The 25,548-nt window shown below is 45.6% G+C and overlaps 1 protein-coding gene across 1 annotated transcript in view; it reads right to left on the bottom strand.

The window, feature by feature from the left end:
- LOC147701266 (IgGFc-binding protein-like) overlaps positions 1 to 25,548 on the bottom strand; it is a 933,218-nt gene that overhangs the window by 175,402 nt on the left and 732,268 nt on the right. Inside the window, exons 22-24 of the mRNA XM_086929331.1 lie at positions 22,369 to 22,936; positions 5,391 to 5,986; positions 3,406 to 3,982 (exon numbers count right to left, since the gene is read on the bottom strand). Of these exons, the coding sequence (XP_086785457.1) occupies positions 3,406 to 3,982; positions 5,391 to 5,986; positions 22,369 to 22,936 (1,741 nt within the window). The remainder of the gene's footprint in view (positions 1 to 3,405; positions 3,983 to 5,390; positions 5,987 to 22,368; positions 22,937 to 25,548) is intronic.

Raw genomic sequence — 25,548 nt, 5'->3', positions numbered from 1 at the left:
GAGCATTTCTAACTGCACTCTTGTATTTCATTGCTGGTATGCATTGTAATTGAGGGTTAGAGTTATATCTGCAAACCAATTTAGTATGTATGTCCTGCTTGTATGACTTTCTAGATTGTTTTCAGTGCTCTTGTATGTCGTGCTGATATAGACACCCAACATTTATATTACTAATTTTAACTCTGCTCGTTGTTCCTATTTTCTGTCTAACTATCGATCTGCTCTTTCAGTTATGTATTACCTGCTGTATGTGTAACACTCTGTCTGGTCAGTCTGCTTCTGCTCTGTTTATCTGTCTAAAACTCTGCTCTGTCTAACTCTCTCTCTGCTCTGTGTATATATCTTCTTGGCTGTGGATCTATCTATCTATCTATCTATCTATCTATCTATCTATCTATCTATCTATCTATCTATCTATCTATCGATCTATCTATCTGTCTGTCTTCTGTCTGGCTAGCCATCTCTCTGTCTCGCTTCCTGTCTGTCTACGTGCCTTTCTATCTAGCTACCTGTGACGTGCCTTTCTATCTATCTACCTGTCTCTCTGTCTGCTCTTTTTGTTTTTCCACTACCTGTCTTTTTATCTAACACTATTAGCTGTCTGTCTAACTCTGTCCGCTCTATCTAAAACACTGTCTGCTCTGTCTAACTCTTTGTCTGCTCTATCCTATCTATCTATCTATCTATCTATCTATCTATCTATCTATCTATCTATCTATCTATCTATCTATCTATCTATCTATCTATCTATCTATCTATCTATCTATCTATCTATCCATTAATCTCCAGGTGGCTACATCACTATACATTCCTCTCTATCTGTCTTTGCAAACCTCAAATCTCAATTTTTTCTTAACTTTTCAATGCTTTTAATCGATTTGTAATAAAGATTTACAAAAACATTAGTCCTGTTATTCTTAATGTCCTAAACTCCTCCATCACTTCAGGTATAGTTCCAACGGCGTGGAAATGTGCCCAAGTTAGAGCACTCTTAAAAAAACCCATCCTGGACCCAGATAACATGGCCAATTATCGTCCAATATCACTTCTCCCCTGGGTCAGCAAATTGCTGGAGAAACATATTAATGCCTCCATCACTCAATACCTGGAAGATAATCTCCTGCTCCATGAGTCCCAAGCAGGTTTCCGCCCTAAATTAGGGACTGAAGCGGCTCTCCTGACGGTGACTGAGATGGCAAGGAAACAGATGGAACAAGGCAGCACTGTAGCAATTATGTTGCTTGATCTTAGTGCCGCCTTCGACACCATCAACACCAGCATTCTTCTCCACCGCCTACGCCAAATAGGAATCTCAGGGAAGGCCATACTTTGGCTCCAATCTTTTATGAAGAATCGCTCGTTTGAAGTAGTTGAGAGCAATGCCCATTCAAAAATCTGGCCCCTTGATCAAGGCGTTCCACAGGGTTCGTCTTTGAGCCCTACCCTATTTAATGTGTATTTACAACCCCTTGCTGAAATTGTGCATTCGTTTGGCCTAGACATCGTAACCTACGCCGAAGATACACAACTGGTCGTTTCTATGAACCAGCCTAATACTTCCCCCACTAACCTCACCAAATGTTTAGTTGCAGTAAATCAGTGGATGACCTCCTCACACCTAAAGCTCAATGGTGAGAAGACTGAGCTTATGATCCTGGGCAACTCTCTCACCCCTGGTCCCATGTTAGAATGGCCTCCTAGCTTGGGAAACCCGCCTCAACCTAAAACCCAAATAAAGAGTCTGGGTATGTGGCTGGATACTAAGCTAAATTTCAAGCAACAAGCTACTGTCCTGTCCGCCACCTGCTTTGGCCTGATGCGGACGCTCAGGAAAGTGTTGCCACTATTACCCTTCCAAGCACGTAGAATCATGGTGCAAGCCATTATTCTATCTCGATTAGACTATGGAAACTCTCTATACTTGGGAGCTCCCATTTCCACCACAAGAAAACTCCAGGTCACCCAAAATGCGGCTGCTCGCCTCCTCTTAGGCCTGAGCCGGCGAGAATCTGCTACAGCAGCTCTTAAGGAACTGCACTGGCTGCCCATCAAGGCTAGAGTTCTGTTTAAATCTATGTGCATTATGCACAAGGCCATGTGGAAGACTGCTCCATCTATGATCTGCTCTCTGGCAACCCCTTATCTTCCTCATAGATCCCTGAGATCTAGTTCAGCTTTCCTGGCCACGGTAAACAGAACCAAACGGGCCAGATGGGGCGGGCGATCCTTCTCTTGGAATGCCGCCAAGGCCTGGAACTCCCTGCCTGATACCCTTCGCGGCGAACCTAACCTGCTGAAGTTCCGGAAAAACTTGAAAACGCTCCTCTTCATCTAACCTGGCTCTCTGGCCCTCTCTTGAATCAGACAATACAGCGCTACGAGGCCTCCGGGTTGTTTGCGCTCAACAAAACCCTATTAATAATAATAATAATAATAATAAAAAACCATGAGCAAAGAGGCCGGCATGGCAGCTAAAGGCAGACCAATGGGCTTTTTTAGGTTTGTTGATATTCAAGACCTTTAGATTTTACTAAAATTATGTGTGTATCAGTTGTAGAGATTTTCACACTTCATACATTAGTCTGTTTCTGTGTCCTTTACATTTTTCTTCACTGAACTCCAGCATGCATCTTGGAGCTTGAGTCAATCCCCTACAGCCATTGGCTGACTTCTCTGCGAGTTACAGCATGCTGCCTTTTTAAAGAGTACATCCACACACAAAGTAGTTTTCTTCAGTGCCAGGGACTACTACAGTAATTAGTAATGTGAGCTTTTTACACACCAAGAAATATTTTTACCTTCAAACTATATATTTTTAATTGATGGGGGGACATTAGCTTACCCAACAACAAAAACCACAACAGAAAAAATCAAGAATTCCTAAAGTAAAATGGCTGGCGGCCAGCACCACACCTTTTGGCTTTGCCAACGCTTGTTTTTATTTTGACTCATTCTGCCCTTTTCCGTTTGACTTCTAATACCAGTATGATATACTCACGTCTAGACATGTTGGATGTGTTTTCGTTATTATTTCCTACTATTAACACCATGAGAATGTTTGGGACTTGACTTCACCAGAAATTTCACTCTTCCACTTTGGGCTTCACCACAAGGTGCAGCAATCTACCTGATGCGGAAAGAGCACATTTTGGTGACAGTCTCCAGAACCTGCCCTGGGCTCTGCCAAAGCTACCCCTGAAACAATTTATCTTTGCTTAAGACAAGTTTTATTATTTCTCCGGGTTGTCTTTACAACTTTTCATGGTACTAGGCTAACTTTTTTTTTAACTTTTCTACATTTTCAATGCTTTAAAACTACATAACACTTTGTCAGAGGAGATACTTGATAATTACAGCTTCATGCAGCAGGTTTTACTCCACTTCTGAGCCACTGATATGACTTACGGCAGAATGTGGCAGTCCGCCATGGTGCAATGGTAATCCCCGCAGCTTGGCATGCCGCTGCATACGACTGGAGGCTCTTACAAAGCATGTCTCCTACTCCTACTGAGCCCACAGAACACAAGTCGTATGTGCAGTGGTTGTAGTAGTCAATGGAGCTCACTGTATTGTGGCAGTTTTTGAAAGGTCCATTTGTGTCGGTGATCATCCCACAGGAATTCAAGGCCATGTACGGTGCTATCTGGTTTGGGCCACAAACTGGACAAGAGCCCCCACAGTCATCTCTGCACATGGCTCCGACAATCGTTACTTTCCACGCGGCGCCGAAAACATTCACATTCGTGGTAATCTGTTTATCTGGCAGCTGGAACTCATCTCCGGTATTTCCATTGAAGTTGCCACACAGGCCTCCTAGTTTCCCCTTGTAGGTGCTCGGGACGCTGATCATCACATAATAGACAGTGTCGTAAAGTACGGTCAGACCAAAATCAGTCTGGAGAACAATGTGTATCCCCTCCTGGTTGATCCATACTGTCCCATCATTGAGGATTAGTGGTAAATTGTTCATTTGTCCGTCGACCTGTCAATAAAGAAAACAAACAGTGATGAACGGTTAGAAAACTGGACCTGAATTCTTACTTTTGGCTCATCAGTGTACAGTCTGTGCTGACAAGTGGAGTTCTTGACATCATGCATACTGTACACCACACAGCTTCTGGCACTCATTTTGAAGGGTTGGTAGTAGTGCGCAGCACTTTTGTCAGCTTACCCGCTTCTGACCAGGGTACATTTGAGGTGGACATTGAGCCCCCTCAGTGTTTTGAGGTGGCTCCACTGGACATGGTTAAGAGTGATTTGTCTACCTCTGTGTATACTGAACTTGCCTCAAAGAACAACTTCCATTGTGCTGAATCATCCGGAAAAGGTATGTATTGTGTCCCTAAGAATACAAGGTGCAACCCCCTGCGTGTAAGGGAGACTGCTAGGGAGGTGTTGATAATTGTGTCCCTACTAAGGGATCATTCCTGATGCTCACATGTCCATGTAGAATGCCATCCAGCATTAATCAACACTTATGGTGTCTCCACTGCAATGTTTCTGCATCAGAGTGCTTCCTCCATGGTATATTCATCCACAATGGTAAAAATACCAGTGCTACCCAGGCAAAGATTATAAAATGCCTCAAACTTTCAACCACTACCTATTCAGGGATTGGAAGTCTACAGCCATGGAGTAAAACTCCCTTCTACCTTTAATACACTCAAAATTAGTCAACGTGTCTGTCGGGCTCCAATATACATGGCATTGTAGTTCTTGAAGACCATTTTACAATCTTTAGACCACTCAGTTTATTTCATGCCACACGAGGAGGTGGCATGAAATAAACTGAGACATCACTTGCATGTGACAGGTGTGCTTTAGAGGATTTATCTCCTCGTGGCTTGCTTAATGTTTTGAATCTATGGCATGTCGAAGAGGGATTGTGACAACAGGCAAAGCTCAAGGCCTTTTTTTGGGAAAGTGAGATTTTCTTCTGTGTATAACAACATAATGCTCACTCTGTTATTATAGTTGAATACATGAAATTCTTGCAGTTAGAATATTTAAGCATTGTGCTCATAAATACAACTATGAACACCAGGCCGGATGGCTTCTTTCATTGTTGGAATTGTACCCTGAATAAAGTCAGGAGAAACCATGCCCAGGATGCCAGGTCTAACATCCAACTCTGACCGTACTATTCGTAGTTGTCATCTTCTAAATGAATCCCCTCCTAAAGATCTGGCTTGACCAATGTAAATGAGGCTGGCATTAAGTCTATCTTTTGTTCATAGGGGATGAGCACTAGCGGTTTGAGCTTCACTTTCACTTTTAGGTTAAGGTTAAGATTAATGTGCATATGATTGGTCCATCTCTTTAACATCACAGGCGAAATAAAACATGGAGAGATGCCTTATAAGCTTACTTTGATGCTGTTGTAGACTCACCTTCACTTTCCACTGTATACCTCTTTCGATGACGATAGTATATCCATATACATACACGGCCAGCATCCTGGTAACAGCCACATTACCCTTACCAAAGCTTTCATTTTCGGCTACAACTGAGAATGCCCGCAGTCTTGAGTCTTCTTCAGTTACTTTGGTCAGTATGTATGTGCAGGTGCCTTGGAAGTCAAAGGGCCGGCCATCAAATGAAATATAGTGAGGATCTCCGGATGCAACGCATTTTCCAAAGGTGATTGGTTGACATCCCTGGATGCCGTTCACCACCTTGCACTGTTCATTGGCACCGCAGAGTACATTAATGCAGGTCACAACTCCATTTTCACCGCACGTGCAGCGCTCCTTGCATGAACTGCTTGGATAGAACTCTTGCCCCCTCTTGTAGTACTGTTCATTGTACACACACCCACATTGTGCGATTGGCACACATTTGTCTCCACTCAAGATGAAGCCATTGTTGCAAAAGCATCCTTCTGTACAGGGTGCATCGCAGCCTACTGGAGCGGAAAGACCATAGCAGGTGACAGGGCATCCATTACCACATAACTCGTAGTGCATATTCACGGGGCAAGAAGGAGCTGAGAGAAAATAAAAGCATTTTGTAAAATGATTGCTCAAAAGTATTAACATTTTGTGAGTACAGAGACAAAGCAATATGTACTATTGAGTACATCTATAAGAAACAATAATATGTCGTAAGCACATTGACAATAGATAATAAAATACAATCAGCCCATAAAGAAAAACACATCGATGAAAAGTAAGATTATGACGTAAGAACATTTTTTTAAGTAATTACATGTTTTAATTATATTGACAAAATGAATAAGGCACTTATTCGTATGAATAAGTAAAATACATTATAAGCACATTGAAGAAAACAATCTTAAATTATGAGTGCATCGGTAAAAACGTTGAAGTATATTGAGAAAAGTAATTTATACGTAGTAAATGCATTGAACAAACGATGCTCTAAGTACACTGATAAAAAGAAATAACGTAAATGGAAAGAATAATGTGATTTAGTTGAGGAAATAATGACATGGTATAAGTATGTTGTGAAATAGTAGTAATATTCTGTGGATAGATTAGGAACAAGTAATACGATATAAATACACATAGAAAATACTAGCCCTTTCTGTGCCAAGGATGTAACGGTTACATCCTCCCCAGTGTGGCCGTGTGTGGAGGATGTAACCGTTACGTTCTCTACGCATGTCCAGGAAATCCCTCTGTTGTTCTGCTTTTTAGCTCAGGCCGAGGCAGCGCGCATGCGCTGTCTGAAAGACCTGCTGTAATCCTTATATAGATTGTATTCCCGCCTGCTGCTTGCCATAGGGTCTCTCCTACGTTGCTCTGCTTTCCAGGTTCCTTATTGGCTGGCACATCCTAGGCATCACTTCCGTTTCATGGCAGGCAGCAGCGACCAACTACAGTTTAGTAATGATTTAAGGCTGTATCTTTTCAATTAGGGTCTACTTTTTGTTGTTTAAATCGCCATGGTGCCTGGTTCTTGGGCCGACAGTAAGTAAGTAAGTAAAGTTTTATTGCGCAATTAATTAAAATCGTTGCAATGTACATACACTGGGATGAACGTTACATATTAAAAGTAAAAGGATAGACAAAGCAGTTAAAACAGAAATGTTGTAAATTAAAAAAAAGAAAACAGAGAACGTGCGATACTGACACCAGAAAAGGAGCTTATGCTTGGTCAAAAAGCAAGTTAGGGGAATTAATTTCTAAAATAAACTTAACAAAACGAGCCGCCAATTGCGGAAAGTCTCCTCTCATGCAGATGTCTAGTGCTTCCTGGCAGGTCCTGATGTTGAGAAGAAGCCAAAGGGGACGCAACCAGAAGTTTCTTTGGGCTCGAAGTTTTTGGCAAATGCACAATATGTGAATGAGGTTTTCCTCTTCCTGCTTGCAGAAGCGGCATTCAGATGAAGCTCCTTTCCTGTACCCCTGGCCAAACTTGTACGCCATCAGCGGGATTAAGCCAAAACGAAATCGCATCAATTGGAGTTTTATATGTACTTTCGTAGAAGCTGCCAGATACGATGGGAGGGTTTTTGAGGTGTATAGTTTAGAAACAAAACACACTATATAAATGAGGGTCTAAGGGCTAGTTTTAAGACTCTGAACTAGACACATGCCCCTAACATCAGACTTACTACAACAAAAGGTATCCAGGAGTCACAACCAAGTGTTTTTGCTCTAGACTGACCACCATATGACTTATAAGTTAGATTGTGAATTAAATAGTGTTCATGTGTGAAAACCATTCAACTACTCATACGCCCAACATGCAACCAAGGTAGGAATTTTTCCCATCAGTTGCCGTTCTGTACCACCACTATCACATCATTTGGGTCCTCCTTACCCAGGAGTTAGTACAAAAGAACAGTCACACTATGTAGAGTGTGAGGACTGTGTGAGTGAGGAGACTGACGTTTACTTGTTTCGCTGGGTGGTATCGGTATGGTGTTGAAATGATAGTTACAACTGAAAGAAAGCAGTGCAGTGAAAAAGAGTGGTAGTGAGTAAAATTAGGTGGAACTGAGTAGAATAAGTGCTTTATTAGTTTCTCTCAGACCCCCAAGTCTAAAAACAGGTGAACAGTGAAAAGTAGATTTAACAAAATATCTACTAGCAAGTGGTCGACATGTTTCTGCATATAAGCGGAAGTTATCCTATGCATTCGTCAGGACCTAGATGTTGCTACTGCTTGCATGATTTAGTGATGAGAAGCTAAAAAGATAAAAGGGAAAAGTTTCACCTGAATGTCAGGTGTTGATTCTCCACCACAATCTAGGAAAGTCACATGGGTAAGGAAAAAGAGAAGAGAAAAACAACATTTGTCAAAGAATGCACTCCCAGGTTGCGCTATTCTTGTGGTCATGTATATACAGTTTTAGTCGACATGATAACACTCACCCAGTATTTGTGGGGATGGCGCCTCACCTCACCTGGCTGCAGCTCAGGTAAATAAGGAGCACCGCTCTTTAGCAAAATACAATTATAGAGACACTCAACCGATTCAGTAAAACAAGGCAAGAAATGCTGATATTTAAACAGTTTAGTAGGTAAATCTATTTGCCAAGAGTCTTTACTAGTGGTATTGGAAAAAGACTTAACGGGTGAAAAATACTACAAATGATAGGTCTACCCTTTATGAGTATTTAAATATGTAACCGGTGCCACGTATATACAAGAGACCCGGTAGGGGCGTTTTTTAGTGGCACGCCCGGGCGTTTGGGGTTAGAACGCCACGAGATCGTATCGAGGCATTATCGTTTGTGTGGTCGGCATCGCTGCCAGTAAAGACCTCTCACACACTCTCATCTCTCCGTCGGTGTCTCCCAACGTCCCTCTGGGCTATTCTGGGGAGGCACCGAACGAGAGAAAAGGGCGGGTATATCAATGGAGCTTGACAAGCAGGTGTGGTGTGTTCTGGGAATCGTAGTTTCCCTTCAAAAAAGCAGAGAAAAGTCAATAATTCTAGATTTCAGTTATGTAAGTTTTGTTGTAAAGAAAAGGATCTATCTTTCAGTGAGGTATCACGGGGGGTACAGGAATATATTTCTACCCATTTATTTAATAGATTTGCTTGCGGACAGAATCGGACCCCGTTATAGTGACATCCAAGGTATCGGTTCATTGAGACCCTCCTTGTCGCTGTTTAGTTTATAGACCCATTTCTGTTCGATTCTAAACAGAAACTTGCCTATATCAGGACAGTGGTCCGGAATTGTAGGTTGTTCCAGTATGGTCCATGTGAAGTCACTAGGACCGTGTCCCTTTTCTAAAAAATGAGCTGTTAAGCGTGTCGCTTGTTTGCGGCATCGGACAGTACTCTTGTGTTCACCAATTCTTATTTTCGTTTTCCGAGTTGTCATGCCCACGTATCTCTTAGGGCACGGGCAAGTGATCATATAGATGGTATTCTCACTGTTACAATTGGTGAATTTGTGCTGTTGCCATGGGCGCATGGTTCCGATGTCAACACTGGTGGACTTAGTTGTTTGGGGACATGCCGAACAATTACCGCATGGATGGTGTCCTTGTACGGGAGGCAGATCCCACAAGGTGCCGACTTGTCTGGACGATTTGCTTTTTGGTCTAGTGTGGACCAGTTGATCTTTTATGTTGGGTCCTCTCTTAAAAGCAAATAGGGGAGGAGGTAAGGTGTCTCCGCTGGTGTTCAAAATAGACCAGTGTTTGGTTACAATTTTACGAACCTCGTTCGATTTTGTGTGAAAAGTATTCACAAATGTCATCCTTTTAGTCTTTTCTTTTGTGGTGGCAGAGACACTTTTTGAACATCTGCGTGAAAAAAACTACCCCACGAAGATCATCCGCCAATCCAAGAAAAGGGCGTCAAACAACAACAGGGACGCCCTTTTGGACAGTGCCACCACAAAAGAAAAGACTAAAAGGATGACATTTGTGAATACTTTTCACACAAAATCGAACGAGGTTCGTAAAATTGTAACCAAACACTGGTCTATTTAGAACACCAGCGGAGATACCTAACCTCCTCCCCTATTTGCTTTTAAGAGAGGACCCAACATAAAAGATCAACTGGTCCACACTAGACCAAAAAGCAAATCGTCCAGACAAGTCGGCACCTTGTGGGATCTGCCTCCCGTACAAGGACACCATCAATGCGGTAATTGTTCGGCATGTCCCCAAACAACAAGTCCACCAGTGTTGACATCGGAACCATGCGCCCATGGCAACAGCGCAAATTCACCAATTGTAACAGTGAGAATACCATCTATATGATCACTTGCCCGTGCCCTAAGAGATACGTGGGCATGACAACTCGGAAAACGAAAATAAGAATTGGTGAACACAAGAGTACTGTCCGATGCCGCAAACAAGCGACACGCTTAACAGCTCATTTTTTAGAAAAGGGACACGGTCCTAGTGACTTCACATGGACCATACTGGAACAACCGTCAATACCGGACCACTGTCCTGATATAGGCAAGTTTCTGTTTAGAATCGAACAGAAATGGGTCTATAAACTAAACAGCGACAAGGAGGGTCTCAATGAACCGATACCTTGGATGTCACTATAACGGGGTCCGATTCTGTCCGCAAGCAAATCTATTAAATAAATGGGTAGAAATATATTCCTGTACCACCCATGATACCTCACTGAAAGATAGATCCTTTTCTTTACAACAAAACTTACATAACTGAAATCTAGAATTATTGACTTTTCTCTGCTTTTTTGAAGGGAAACTACGATTCCCAGAACACACCACACCTGCTTGTCAAGCTCCATTGATATACCCGCCCTTTTCTCTCGTTCGGTGCCTCCCCAGAATAGCCCAGAGGGACGTTGGGAGACACCGACGGAGAGGTGAGAGTGTGTGAGAGGTCTTTACTGGCAGCTATGCCGACCACACAAACGATAATGCCTCAATACGATCTCGTGGCGTTCTAACCCCAAACGCCCGGGCGTGCCACTAAAAAACGCCCCTACCGGGTCTCTTGTATATACGTAGCACCGGTTACATATTTAAATACTCATAAAGGGTAGAACTATCATTTGTAGTATTTTTCACCCGTTAAGTCTTTTTCCAATACCACTAGTAAAGACTCTTGGCAAATAGATTTACCTACTAAACTGTTTAAATATCAGCATTTCTTGCCTTGTTTTACTGAATCGGTTGAGTGTCTCTATAATTGTATTTTGCTAACAGAGCGGTGCTCCTTATTTACCTGAGCTGCAGCCAGGTGAGGTGAGGCGCCATCCCCACAAATACTGGGTGAGTGTTATCATGTCGACTAAAACTGTATATACATGACCACAAGAATAGCGCAACCTGGGAGTGCATTCTTTGACAAATGTTGTTTTTCTCTTCTCTTTTTCCTTACCCATGTGACTTTCCTAGATTGTGGTGGAGAATCAACACCTGACATTCAGGTGAAACTTTTCCTTTTTATCTCTTTAGCTTCTCATCACTAAATCATGCAAGCAGTAGCAACATCTAGGTCCTGACGAATGCATAGGATAACTTCCGCTTATATGCAGAAACATGTCGACCACTTGCTAGTAGATATTTTGTTAAATCTACTTTTCACTGTTCACCTGTTTTTAGACTTGGGGGTCTGAGAGAAACTAATAAAGCACTTATTCTACTCAGTTCCACCAAATTTTACTCACTACCACTCTTTTTCACTGCACTGCTTTCTTTCAGTTGTAACTATCATTTCAACACCATACCGATACCACCCAGCGAAACAAGTAAACATCAGTCTCCTCACTCACACAGTCCTCACACTCTACATAGTGTGACTGTTCTTTTGTACTAACTCCAGGGTAAGGAGGACCCAAATGATGTGATAGTGGTGGTACAGAACGGCAACTGATGGGAAAAATTCCTACCTTGGTTGCATGTTGGGCGTATGAGTAGTTGAATGGTTTTCACACATGAACACTATTTAATTCACAATCTAACTTATAAGTCATATGGTGGTCAGTCTAGAGCAAAAACACTTGGTTGTGACTCCTGGATACCTTTAGTTGTAGTATAGTTTAGAAACCCAGGGGCCATGAAAGAGCTGGGCGGCGCGTTGCTCGTCGAGGTCGCTTGAGAGACTTTTTGCCTGTTTGGTTAGAAGTTTTGTTTTCGCTGCAGTGGGCAACGGAGATGACCATATGTCCTTTGCTTTAAGGGATTCTAGACATAACGTCAAATATTTATTCCACGATGTTTTGTGGTTGCTGAAAACTAACCATAGGCAACTCTTTAGAGAGTGTGGTCTAGTGTGCTTTAATTTTAAGCAATAGTTAATGTAGCGTGCGCTCATTATCCACCTCTGGGAGAATAATGAAAATTCTTTCCGGATTTGGGCGTGAGCAGTAGGATTTGGCAGCCGAAAAACCCTACGGTAGCAAGAAGATTGTGCTCCGTCCAACCAATTATTCATTTTGTCCTTGAATATTATTGCACCAAACGAGATAGTGGGGAGTAATTTTGCAGTAATCAATTTTATTAATGGTACTAGATTTTGGGAGTGCAGAGCACTTTTTGTTCTGATAAAGGCCCATTCCAGGCTACGGGCAACGGCCTGCATTTCGGTTGTATGCACTGTGGGTCTCCCTTTGTGGTCGATCCACACCCCCAGATACTTATAGGTGGTGACAGTTTCCAGTCTTTGCCCTTCAATGAACCACATAGACTTTTTGGGTTTTACAGATGATATAATCATTGCTTTGGTTTTTGTCACGTTTATCTCTAACATGTTCATATTGCAGTACTGAGCGAGGGAGTCGAACAGGCTCTGGAGACCAACCTGAGTTTGATCTAGCAGGATGGTATCATCTGCATACTGGAGAGTTTGGATCTTTCTTGACTCTATTCGTGGAGGGAAAGTACGGGTGCATGACAACCATTCAGGGAGGTCCGCGAGGTACAGGTTGAAAAGCATTGGTGCAAGAATACACCCTTGCTTTAAGCCTCTGGTGGTATATATTTTATTGGAGGTCGACCAACTCGATGTGACTCGCACTTTGACCCAGGTGTCAGTGTGTAAAGCGATTAATGCTTTCAGTAGCGACTGTGGGATGCCCCATCTTGCTAGTTTTGCCCATAGGTTTGACCGACTTACGCTGTCAAAGGCTTTTCGAAAATCGATAAACCCAAGGTGTAAGGTTTTTCCTTTTGCGGCTAGGGTGGATCCATCAGATGAGCAAGACATATCAGGTTGTCTTCAATGTGGCAGCCTCTTTGGAAACCAGTTTGAGTGAAAGGAACTAGATTGTTAGTTTCCACCCACGTAGTGAGTGCAGATAAGAGAATGCTGGCATATGCCTTCCTGTCCACGTCTAGGAGAGCTATCATCCGATAGTTATCGGGGTTAGAGCGCGGTCCTTTCTTATGAAAGGGGACAAGAAGCGATCTTTGCCAAGACGCCGGGATGGAGCCACCCAGTATACCAGCCTCGAAAAGGGGTGTCAGTATCCGGGCCCATTTTCCAGCAGAGGCTTTGAATACTTGGGTCGGGATTCCGTTGGGACCGGGGGCACCACCCGAGCGCATTTTCTTTATTGTTCCAGTTATATCATCCGTTAACGTATTGACAGGGATCATGGTTTCGTCATGATTGACTGGATGGTCAAGAAAGGGCGAGCTGTTAATGATTTGGCCGTGTGGTGCTGTGTAGAGTTTTTTAACATAAATTTCCCAGTCCGCGGGAGAGACGTTAGTTGCGGTAGGTTGTTTGGTGGTTTTGCTAGCCTTGTTAACCCAGTTCCAGAATTTCCTTTGATCTTTAGATTTTAAAATTTCAAAGGCCATTGCCCAGTGTCGATCTTCCTCTAATTTCTTGGGCCGACAAGCGGATACGTATAAAATGCACAGACGCTTTCCTCATTATTACTTTTGCATTACCATGGCGCCCATGCACCAAACGTTTATGTGCACAGCAGCCCACCATGCTTTGTTTAAGCAGTAAGATGTTCAACACGGTTTAAACACGCTAGATGCTTAGACGCTTTTCAGCATATGTCTGTCCACTGCACCCTGAGCCACTGTTCTCATTCTTGATCTGGTTTTAGATGTGGATTGTTGCTGCATAGATCCGATACCTAAACTAAATAAGGGACAGAGGCGCGTATTTGGTGTGCAAGTGCTATGGGTTCGCTGCCAGGGGCATATCTTTCAGCCTGTGTTTTATACATGCACTAGGAAGATATACACAGTTAGCATGACATAAATCACTGTTACAAGCCTGCAGCAAGATGTTCCGGTGGCCTGTCCCATCTATAAAATGCACAAACACACATGACCCCCCAGACCAGTCCTGTTAGGCTAATAAGTAGCATTTTCTGTTCGTCTGGCACAGACAGCATTGACTGCAAGGTGGCTGATTGCGATACAAGCACTTTAATTAGATGGCCGCACAGCGCTCTGATGCAATGAATATTGTAACTGGCTGCTACACTTAGCACGCACATCTTTGCAAGAGGAAGGCCTTTTCTCTACAATGGCTGACTGCAGTTGCTGCACTATCAGTTCCCTGAGGGTTCCTGTCCATTGCAAAAACTGAAGCTCTGCTAACAACTTCTGCTTTTTTTCCGCAAGAATAATCAAAACCATTATCTGGAGAGCAAAGAACCATTTTAAAAGCCTGCCAGCTAATATTCCAGTAACTTCATCGGCAGTGGCATGCAAACAACTCTTCGATCTGAAGTTCACTTTTAGGAGCTGGTCTCTAACTTGCTTTGCAGTGATACGATTTATAATTTTGCGATTGGCTCTATGTTTAGTTATTGTTTTAATAAAGACATCTTTATTGTATAAAAACCTAAGTGCTTACCCATTGAACTTTTATCAAAGCAACACTTTAGTTGTTTCCCTTAATTTTAACTTGAATTCATGTTGGAACCCCTCTTTAAAAGCAGTAACACCAGCCTATGAAAGGGTGTGATTGTCTGCTTTATACATGTTTTTGATAATATGGCTGTTAACATCTCCCTGGTCCATTATCCAAAATATCTGACACTGGAGGTTTGTCAAAAATTTCAGAGAGGCACTTGTTCTCGATCCAATGCAGAAAGCAGGTTTGCCCTTTTGTCACTGAGTTTCCTTGTGGACAGGTCGAGTTATTGCCTGCTTTGATTCTGTGAATGTAAGAGCAGTATCGTTTGTGTTTTCCATTCTTTACGTGTTCTCTTCTGCCTAGTGGCACCAATCAATCTTATGACCGTCTAACAATGATACATGAAATTATTATTGATAGGTTCTTCCGCAAGTAGATTGTTAAGTGGAACAGACATCACAGACATTAGATTGGGCATTAATAGACTTCCAAACATTGGCGATTTGTTGCTTACTAGAAGCAAGATTGGCAGTAACTGCGCCACTTTTACTGCCAGCCTTGCTTCACGTAAGCAAGGACTTATTTATTTTATTATTTATTCAACTCGTAGAGCACACTATCACCTGGCAGGCATCCTGGCGCTAAGCGACTCAAAGGCGGGGTTGACTAAGAAACATGGTCAGGCATCTAGGTCTTGGGGAACAGCCATGTTTTTATACTTTTCCTGAAGGGAAGGAGCTCCCTTATTTGCCTGATCTCCCAAGGGAGTCTGTTCCACAATTTTGCTGCTGCCACCCCAAAAGATCTACCCCCTGACCTGACTTTCCTAGATCTTGGCACCTTCACCAGTCTCGCCGATGAAGAGTGAAGCATTATTGTAGGGGTGTACCAATCAATTTTTTTTCGCAGAAGCACAGGCCCTATCTGATGAAGGGCTTTAAAGACAAGGCAGAGAGATTTAAATTGCACTCTCTGTCTCAAAGGGAGCCAGTGAAGGTCTGCCAAAGCTGCAGATGCGGAGGTTCTTCTAGGCAGCCCTAACACTAACTTGGCAGCTGCTGACTGGATCCTTGGTAGTCTGTCCATCAGGAAGTTTGGGGAATCAAGCAAAAGTGCATTACAGTAGTCGAGCCTAGAATCGTACACCTTGCCACTTGGGCACATGCCTGAGAAGGTAATAACGGGAAGATTTTGCAAAAGAACCTAATGATCGCAAAGCAAGAGACTGTTGTTTTTGTAACCTGAGCTTCCAAAGTAAGCTTGTTGTCAAATAAAATGCACAGATTACGGAAATTTGTTACCAGCCAAACTGCGGTCGAAGTTCCAGGGGGCCAGAAATTGCAGGGAAGGAGATGAGGGATCCTCTTCGCGGCACAGAAGATCACCTCTGTCTTTCCTGCATTAAATTGTAGAGAATTATCCTGCAGCCAGCGGGTCGTGTCCCGTAAACAGTTGTAAAACACATCCACTGATGTTGAGTCCTCTCCCTCAAAGGAGAGGATCAGCTGTGTATCATCTGCATAATTTATAATACCGATATTATGTGTCTTGATGACCGCAATCAACGGTTTTAATACATGTTAAATAAAATAGGGCTAATGCCGATCCCTGGGGTACACCTTGCAACACGTTGGAGAAGGCAGATTGGAAGGGGAGGAGGGACACCACCTGCTGTCTATCCTACAAAAAAGATTGAAACCATCGTAAGGCACTGCCTTTCAGCCCGTCCTCACTCAGTCTTCTTAGCAGGATTTCAAGATTGACCGTATCAAAGGCGACAGACAGGTCGAGCAGGATCAATGCTGCTGCCTGTCTCCTGTCTGCCCGCCTCTGAAGCTCATCCATAACGGTCACCAGAGCCTTCTCGGTCCCATGAGCCGGCCGAAATCCAAACTGAACCTCTTCCAGCAGATTATGTTGTTCCAGATGCATAGAAAGAGTGATACTAACAGCACGTTCCACAATTTTAGCTGGGAACGGCAGCAAAGAAATAGGCCTGTACTTTTTCGAACATTCAGGATCAAGAGATGGCTTCTTCAATAAAGGGGGCATTAAGGCTTGCTTCCACTGTGGGGGGGGGGACTACACCACTTGCTAGCAACTGATTATAGATCAGGCGAAGAGTAGGGAACAATTCTTCCTCATACTCCTTCCAGATCTTGTGTGGTACTGGGTCCAGGGGTGAGCCAGAGGAGATACACTGTGTCAATCTGCTGAAGTCCTCCGCCCTTAAAGGCATAAACTCAGATAGTTGTTCAGGAACCTGACAAACAGGGCCATTAACAACACCCTCCGAATCACCCACCGCAGTGGTTCTAGTGCTCCTAGCCTCAGAGACTATATTCCCAGCTGCTTGCTGGCCACCCTCGAGATCATCAATAATCAGCTGGATCACAAGTACAAAGTGTGTGTTTACGCACCACTTGCAGGTTTTAAAAACACATAATTAAAAAGGCATAATTTACAATGATAATAGCTCAAACACTCGCAAATGTGAGACCTATTGCATTGCAAATGCTTGTTTCTTCAGCCTCAGGAGCAGGGGGAGAGCTTCCCTTGAAATTTGTATCAGGAGTCCTGGGGGAATGACGGGTGGAAGGAAATTTGTGTCTCCCTGTGGATTCATGAACATTCCATCACAGAAATGTGAGAAAAATGCGTTTTGTATAGTCAAAGTTTGAGGTTTGCAAGGCTTTCTGGGTAATAAAACATGGTGAGTGGCAAGCAAGACAGCCCAACCTAGATAGCTTTAGGTTGGCTAGGTTTCCCTGGGTGCTGGCTGAGCTAGGGTTCAAAATGTTGGGGAACAAAAATGGTAGAGCAATCGTTATTATCATTTTTCCAGGCTCAAAGAGCGTTCACCTGCTTGACGGGTCCAGGAGCCCCAACCGGGCTCAAGGGACACAAGGCTCCAGCCTGCCACCCCGCCATGGACCCAGGACGGGGTTCCATCAGACCTAGGAAGGCCTCCCCGCTTCGCATGTGTGAAAAGGTGCCTGCTCATAGCCCCTCGCTTGAGGCCCAGCTGGGGCTCTGAGAACCCGAACCGCAGAGTCCCGTGAGCCTGGCATTTGGTTGCACACCATGCTTTCCACTTGGGTGGCAACCAGATGGCTGGGTTTCCATGGAAGTCCTATTAGGGCTCATTTGCGTAACCAGCCTTCAGTCCCCTTTGTCACTCGGTGCGCAAGGATTACAAGAAAGGAGGGTAACCTTCTTCTGGATTACTAGTGACAGAGTACCCAGGACCTACTTGTGGTCTGGTGGTTCTCAGCCAGCAACCAGATGGCCCACAACCAGGGTCCCAGCGGGCCGTATGGTGGGGGCCATCCTATCCTGGTCACCATGCTCAGGCCTGCCGCGTGTGTCAGGATGGGGTCCTGCAGGCCTGGAAAGACCTCCCATGTGCAGTCGGGTCCAGGAACTCAGACTGGGGCCCACCGGGGGCTTGCTCCTATCTTGGGCTCCGGTGTCAAGCCGACTGCATGGTCAAGCCTCTGGGATGGGCCCCACGTGCCCAGGGAGTCCTCCACGGTATGAATGGGCCCAGCAGCTCTGACGGGCCCGGGGACCCACCATTCCCCAGGGAGAAAACCCCTGCCTTGGGCTCTGTCCTCTGTCCTGTCACACTGCTAAATACCCAGGACAGGGGGTCCATCAGTCCTGGGGAGGTTTCCCTTGCTTGACCTGGTCCAGTGAGCGCAGGAGCAGGGGCCCGATCCTGGGCTCCGTCTTTTGGCCCACTGCATGGCCTAGCCCCTGGCACAGGCTCCCCTGCAGCAGGGCCCAGGAGCTCTGACTGGGCCTTGGGCCCCACTGGGCCCTGGCGTGGAGGCCCCTGCTTTGGGCTCTGCCCTCCAGCCTGTGGCACTTTCAAGGGCTCTGGACTGGGGTCCATCGGGCCAGGGGAGGCTTCCCTTGCTTGGCTGGGTTCAGAAGCTCTGACTGTGGCCCTGTGGCACTGCCCTCAGTGCCTGGACGCCTGAGGGCAGCTGTAGCGCTTTATAAATTCTATTTTCATTTCATTTCATTTCATTTCCAGGGTTGGGGCTCCACATACCGGGGTCCATCCTTTGGTCTACTGCTTGGCCAGGAAGCTGAGAAGGGCTCACACGGGCGCTCGGGAAGGCATTCCCATTCTACATCAGGTACAGGAGCTCCAGTCGGGCCCAAGAGGCCCTGCTGGGACCCAGGGCAGGTCCTCCCACCCTGGGCTTCGTCCTCCGGCCTGCCGCCATGCCAAGGGCCGGGACATCTTCCCCTGCTCGGATGGGTTCAGAAGCTCTGACCAAGGCCCACACTGGGTTTCATTCTTGGGCTCGCCATGTGTCCTGGACAGGGTCCTGTGAGCCCGGAGAGACCTCCCCTGCTCAGCCGGGTCAAGGAGCTCCGTCAGAGGCCCCCTCATAGCCCCGTGCCATAGGCCCAGCTGGAACTCCGAGGACCCGGCCCGCAACGTCCCTCCAGGAACAAGTGGAAGCCATTTAGCGGAGGCACATCATGACCAGACTTCCATTTCTCGAGCCTGCCATCTAGTTGCATCAAACTGCTTACTCATCTAGTCATGCGCAATGTTTTCTAATAGTGATAACAGATAGCAGGGCTACCCTGGAAGTCCTGATGGGGGCTTATTTTCTTCCCGATCCCAGCCAGGGCTTCAGGAGGCCGAGCCTGTTTGCACCTTCGGTCCCCTCTTTCACTCGGTGCACATGGGTTACAAGAAAATGGGACATTTTTCTCCAGATTACTAGGGAGAGGGTACCTTAAACCCCCTTAAGGTCCAGCAATACTGGGCTGGGGAAACCAGGGCCTGGGCCCACCCTCCGGTACCCGGATCTGCTCCTGCCTCCCAGCCCCACCTGATGGGCCTTTCCTCTGAGCCTTCATTCCCTTAGAGCAGGCAGGGACACGAAGTGGACATCCCAGCTGCCCTGGAAGTCTGGATGAGGGCTCATTGCTTCCTTAATCCCTGGCAGGGCTCTAGGAGGTTGAGTGCATTTGTGCTGGTGGTTCTCTCTTTCCCTCGAGGCGCATGGAATTCAAGTAAGGGTGGTGGCCTTCCTCTGGATTATTAGGGACAGGTTACTCAAGATCCTCTTGTTGTCCAGCGGTTCTCAGTCGGTGCTCCAGGTCGATGTCTGCCTCAAAGAACTGCCTTGATAGGCCTTTCCACAGAGACTGCCTTCCCGAGAGCAGGCAGGGACATCAAGCTGCCATCCCAGGTGCCCTGGAAGTCCCAATAAGAGACCATTGTATTCCTTAAGCCCAGGCAGGGCTTTAGGGGGTTGGGTGTGTTTGTGCGGGTTGTACCCTCTGTCCTTCAGTGCACACCGATTACGAGAAAGGCGTGTGGCCTTCCTCTGGATTTGTTAGGGAAGGGAATTCTGGATCCCCTTGGGTCTGGTGGTTCTCAGCCAGTGACCAGCTGGTTCTGGACCGGCCCACCTCCATCATGGGCTCCGTCCTTGGGTCCACTGCATTCCAAGGCACCCGGGTCAGGGTTTTGTGGGCCCTGGTATGCTACCCCTGCTTGGCTTGCTCAAGGAGCTTTGACAGTAGCCCGGGTGTGGGTACTCACCTTTCTGGACTCCATCCTACGGCCCACCACCTGCAAAGCGCCGGAATTGGGTCCTGGAGAGGCCTTCCCTGGGTATCCAGGGCCAAAAGCTCCGACCAGGCCTTTGGACCCCGCTGGCCCTGGAGTGGGCTCTCCAACCCTGAGCTCTAGCCTACAGCCTTCTCCATAGCCAAGGTCCCGGCTTGGGGGGTTCATCGGACTCGGGGAGGCCTCCCCCAGCTTCACCTGCATGTCACATTGCTTTTGGGCCAGGGTCAGAGGCCAGTCAGGGGCCCCCTCGCAGCCTCGTGCCTGGGCCCAACTAGGTCTCAGAGCCACCTGGGCTGCAGGGGCCCCATCTCCTCCAAGGATAATCAGAAGCCCTGTTCGTTAAGGCACAGCCTGACCAGATTCCTGTCTTTGTCCCTGCACTGGCACCGTTTTGGCTCCCTAGCACCAACGCAAGCATGCTTGAACTGTGGTGTAAGGATGCCTGTTTTGAATGTAGGATTGTTTTGTGCAAAAAAGAGAACCTTCTGGCACAAAAACAATGTTCTGTAGCACACATAAAAAGAAGAAGTTACAAGGAACAAGAACAATATTTCTCCTACCCTGGGAAAGCTTATCTTTTTGGTGTATTCCCATGTCTACCACGTTTGGTAAACCTAGGAATGCGCTTAAAACCATGGGAGTTGTGTGGGAACACCCATATAGAACTCATGAAACACTTTCCCAGAGCAGAATAACGCAACACAGTGATTTGTGCTGCATTGCATTACTCCAGATTTACAAAGCTACTCAGGGCCACGCAAAGTGGCCTTGCACGGCTTCATAAATTGCGTTTTGGACTTGTGCTATGCTAGCACCACGTTTCGTGGTGCAAGAGCAACACAACTCGTCTTATTAAATATGTACCCATGTTTGTATTATAATGTTGGTCAACTGGATTGCATCACATTTTAGAGTTCATAATTTAAAACATATCTAGTTTGCACCCATTAAGTAGCTTCATAATTACGTAATCATAGACAATTGCCAGATTCAATTACATCCATAATTGTAAAACATCTGTACTAATATTCCATCTGAAATGCAATTGCAGTACTAAATAAAACGAGCCACATATTTAATCAAAGATTGATCATGATAGCTACGCTCAAGGGTGTCAATGTGCAATTCTCCGTGGTCTGGAATAGCTTCCACTCTCGCAAGCTACTTTCAAGTTGAGAAGAGAGGCACAGTCATGACATACCTTAACTATTTTAGTGTGGTCTACTGAAGCCTCTGAAGCAAATTCACTGATTGCAAAGACTTCATGTTCAAGACGCTATGATTTGCTAGAATCAAAAGAAACTTGACAAGGTGAATCTAATTGATTGGCTACCTCCTACATAAACAAAGGCCCCACATACCACTACACCTAGCTTCCAACAACCATGCATATAGAATTCAACTACTACACACCTAAATCAGCAATGGTCTTTAAAATGGCAACAGCAGCCTGACGTACCAATGGAAGTGAACGGCAACAGGAACCTGGTAGCTGAATCAATCTATCTAAAATTGTAAAATCCCGTTTGATGGTTACTGGAGAGGCCTTTGTGGCAGCCATTTAGTGGGTCGAGCTTACAGCTAAATGCACTCTAATGGGTGATGTGGAACTGTTTGTCCCTTTTTTGATGTTTGCTTGCGTTTTAGTGGTCATTGGGTAGGACAACTTATAAAGTGTAACATAAAAATTAGGAATTTGTAGGAACACCAGAGGCACCAAAACAAGGCAAATACATGGAGCACAGGGATGATATCCCTTGGATACTACTAGTTGTACACTCGATTTACTTTATCTGTGAACAATATTTTTGGAAAGGTAATTTTCTTATGAAAAGAAAGACAGCTTAGTTATAATGGTTAAGCATACGTTAAAAATAGGCTTTTTTGGTAATGGTCAACCAAGAAAGGGTTTTTTTCTCATCACAACACTAGGTTAGGCTTAAATTGTGGACCAATCGTGTAGGAGATGGAAGTACTCTTAATTGAAACATGATAAATTCAGGTGAAACTTACTGCACAATGAAGGTGTTCTCCACTCTTGTATCTGAATGCCAGCGTCTTGACATGCTGTCACATATGCAGCAATGGCGCTGCAAGAAACGGTGAAGTGGCCTTTGTACACACAGGCGTCAAAGAGACAGTTGATGAAGAAGGGTTCTGGGCTAATGGGTATATAGCAGCTACTGAATGGCCCATTAGCTTTTTTGATAATTCCACAATACGCTTCACTCGCGTAGACCAGCTTCTGAGCCTCAGTGCACAATGGGCAATTCCCAGTGCATTGTGGGGTACACCCAGGTACGTCTCTGACCTTCCAGCTGTTAGCAAAGTCAACAACACTGGCAGCATTGCCCCCGTTCATCATGGTCAGGTCATCACTGCTAACTTGGTTGTAATTTCCACACAGGCCACCGACTGCGTTGGCATAAGTGTTGGGCAGAGTGACTGTTACATAGTTGTTCCAGTCAAATGTAATTTTGATATCAAAATCCGTCTTAATGGTTGCACGTCCCCCGCTGCTAAAAACCAGGATTTTGTTGGTTTGATAGTACGCTGGTAGTGCGGTGAGAACGCCATTCACCTGTAGGAGGAAGAAAAGAGATGGCTTTCAGGGTTCTCATTTATACACAATGATACAATACCCCTCCGGTACTCTCAGCAAAATACAAATCATGCAATTGGAGAAGCACATTTACATTATAATATAGATTAACTATGTTAATCTGTGTGCTAATGAGTAGCTTAACATTTATAAGGACGCTGCATTTTATGTAACCAAGTATAATCATTAGTTTCACAGTATATTTACATATAGCAAATGTAATTTCTTAAGTTATCTCGAGTGAAATTAGGCTTCAAAAGACTCTCCATACTCTGGGGACTTTCCAAACTCTGCCGCCACCGCCGAGAGTCACTTGTTGGCAGCCAGGAAGGAGTGGGGACACCTACAGAGTGCGTCAAAGGCGCCACAGCCCACAGCATCACCGCAGCCGCGCTGGGACTACATTTCCCAGCAGTCCTAGCGGCGCGGCGCAACGGACTGACGACACAACATCGCGCCAGGAGGCGCACTTAACCGTGGCAGCCCGCCAAGGAGCGGGGGACTTTCCAAACTCTGCCGCCACCGCCGAGAGTCACTTGTTGGCAGCCAGGAAGGAGTGGGGACACCTACAGAGCGCGTCAAAGGCGCCACAGCCCACAGCATTGCCGCAGCCACGCTGGGACTACACTTCCCAGCAGTCCTAGCGGCACAACGGACTGACGACACAACATCGCGCCAGGAGGCGCACTTAACCGGGGCAGCCCGCCAAGGAGCGGGGGACTTTCAAAACTCTGCCACCACCGCCGAGAGTCACTTGTTGGCAGCCAGGAAGGAGTGGGTACACCTACAGAGCGCATCAAAGGCGCCACAGCATTGCCGCAGCCGCGCTGGGACTACATTTCCCAGCAGTCCTAGCGGCATGGCGCAACGGACTGACGACACAACATCGCGCCAGGAGGCGCACTTAACCGGGGCAACCCCCCACATCGCGGGACGCCGGGCGAAGTCCGGGCCAAGGGCGGGCCCGTTAGAGACCGTTTGTGACCCGACCGGGCCCCATCTCTTGGTCTCTTGGTTTGTGGCTACATTCCCGCTTTGGAGACCCTACGTTTGCACACTTCATTCCACCTATAAGGTACCAGTTGATAATAGCTGAACACACACTGCCAAATAATATGACCACAAGGGGAAGCAGAAGTAAAACCGCGGCAGGAGGAGGACAGAAAATTGGGCCATTGGATAATTTTATAACAAGGGCCAATGAAGCTATAGATCAGGGCATCATTCTCCAGAGTATCCCAAGACTTACAAATAGCTAGGCGCTCATCCTTGGGACTCCTCGCCCTAGCAAGAACCCCAGTACAAACCCAGGATTCAGGTGCCCTGTATGATGTTAGGATAGAAACACTCAGTTTGCCAAATATAGTTGACCTGTCTGCATCCCAACTCTTATCAGATTCCCAACTAAGTCTGGCTTAAGAAAAATCACCTGACTTACTCATTAATCACACGCCAGATGAAGTAAGGAATAGACAGTCATGGGGCAAGAGGGAGGGTGCCATACCAAAGCAAAAGAAACAAACGAAGGCAATATTGGCTAAAGAGAAAAACGCACCAAAGAAAAAACCTAGCAAAGTAAAAGATCACCAATTAAAAAATGGGAATAGTAGATTAATCCCTGACGAGACTACTGAGGATTTGGAATTAGGAAGTATAGAGACCCTTGCAGTAGGGGGGGATATGCACAATTGCTGCGAAGCAACCAGCAGTCTGCTAGTAAAAATTGGGGAACTTTTTAGATCTTATTTTCCCCAATAGAGACTAGACTCTCAAATATTGAGAAACAACTAGCTGGGCTGCATGCTTCATCCAAAATTATTTCTAAGACTGCCACGAATACATCTAACCCTGGGCCCTCTCTAACAGGTGGGACTAAAACTAAAACTGGAAATAACAATACTGTAGTCCCAGGGCCTAAGAAGACGACAGCACAAGTGTTGAGTACAAGGACACCAGCAGCCCAAGTAAATAAAAATCCAGTCAAACCGATAAATGATTCTGTACCTCCCCAACCCACCAAACAAACAGAAAGCCAAGCCAAGTCAACTCCTATGCCCCCGGATAAGGACCAGAAGAAGGGAGAAAAAGAGCATAGACGCACAGTTCACCTGCCCCCAGAGGCAAGCTCATTGGTAGTAGTCATGACTGGGGTCCCAGAGGTGGCTGATCACATTACTGAAACCAGTTGGTCTTTAAAAAATAAATTACAGCATTGGCTTAATGTCAATCGACCACTACCCTTACACTGCACAAGTAGGATTCTAACAGTCCGCAGAGTACCATGGATAGGAAAAGAGTGCAAAACTACCCAGGGTGACTGTGTTATAATTAATTTTGAGGACCCTCGTACTGTAGACTACATATGCTCCTGGAACACACAAGGCTCCTATAAACACATAGGAACAAAACAACTCTCTTTTTTCTATCCCCCCAGGAGTCGTGTCTGGCCAGGCCATGATAGGAATTGGAGCAGATCGGGCTACCAAGATTGGGGTGAAGAATGGGGAAGCTGGGGAGGGAACATGGGAAGCTGGGGAGGAAATATGGGAAGAGAAGCAGGCTCCATGGATAATTTTATGGGGCTTCCGACC

The sequence above is a fragment of the Lissotriton vulgaris genome, chromosome 7, assembly GCF_964263255.1.
Source record: "Lissotriton vulgaris chromosome 7, aLisVul1.2, whole genome shotgun sequence".
NCBI lineage: Eukaryota > Metazoa > Chordata > Amphibia > Caudata > Salamandridae > Lissotriton > Lissotriton vulgaris.
Note: the sequence above shows the minus strand (reverse complement) of the source record. Positions and strands in the feature narration are given on the sequence as shown.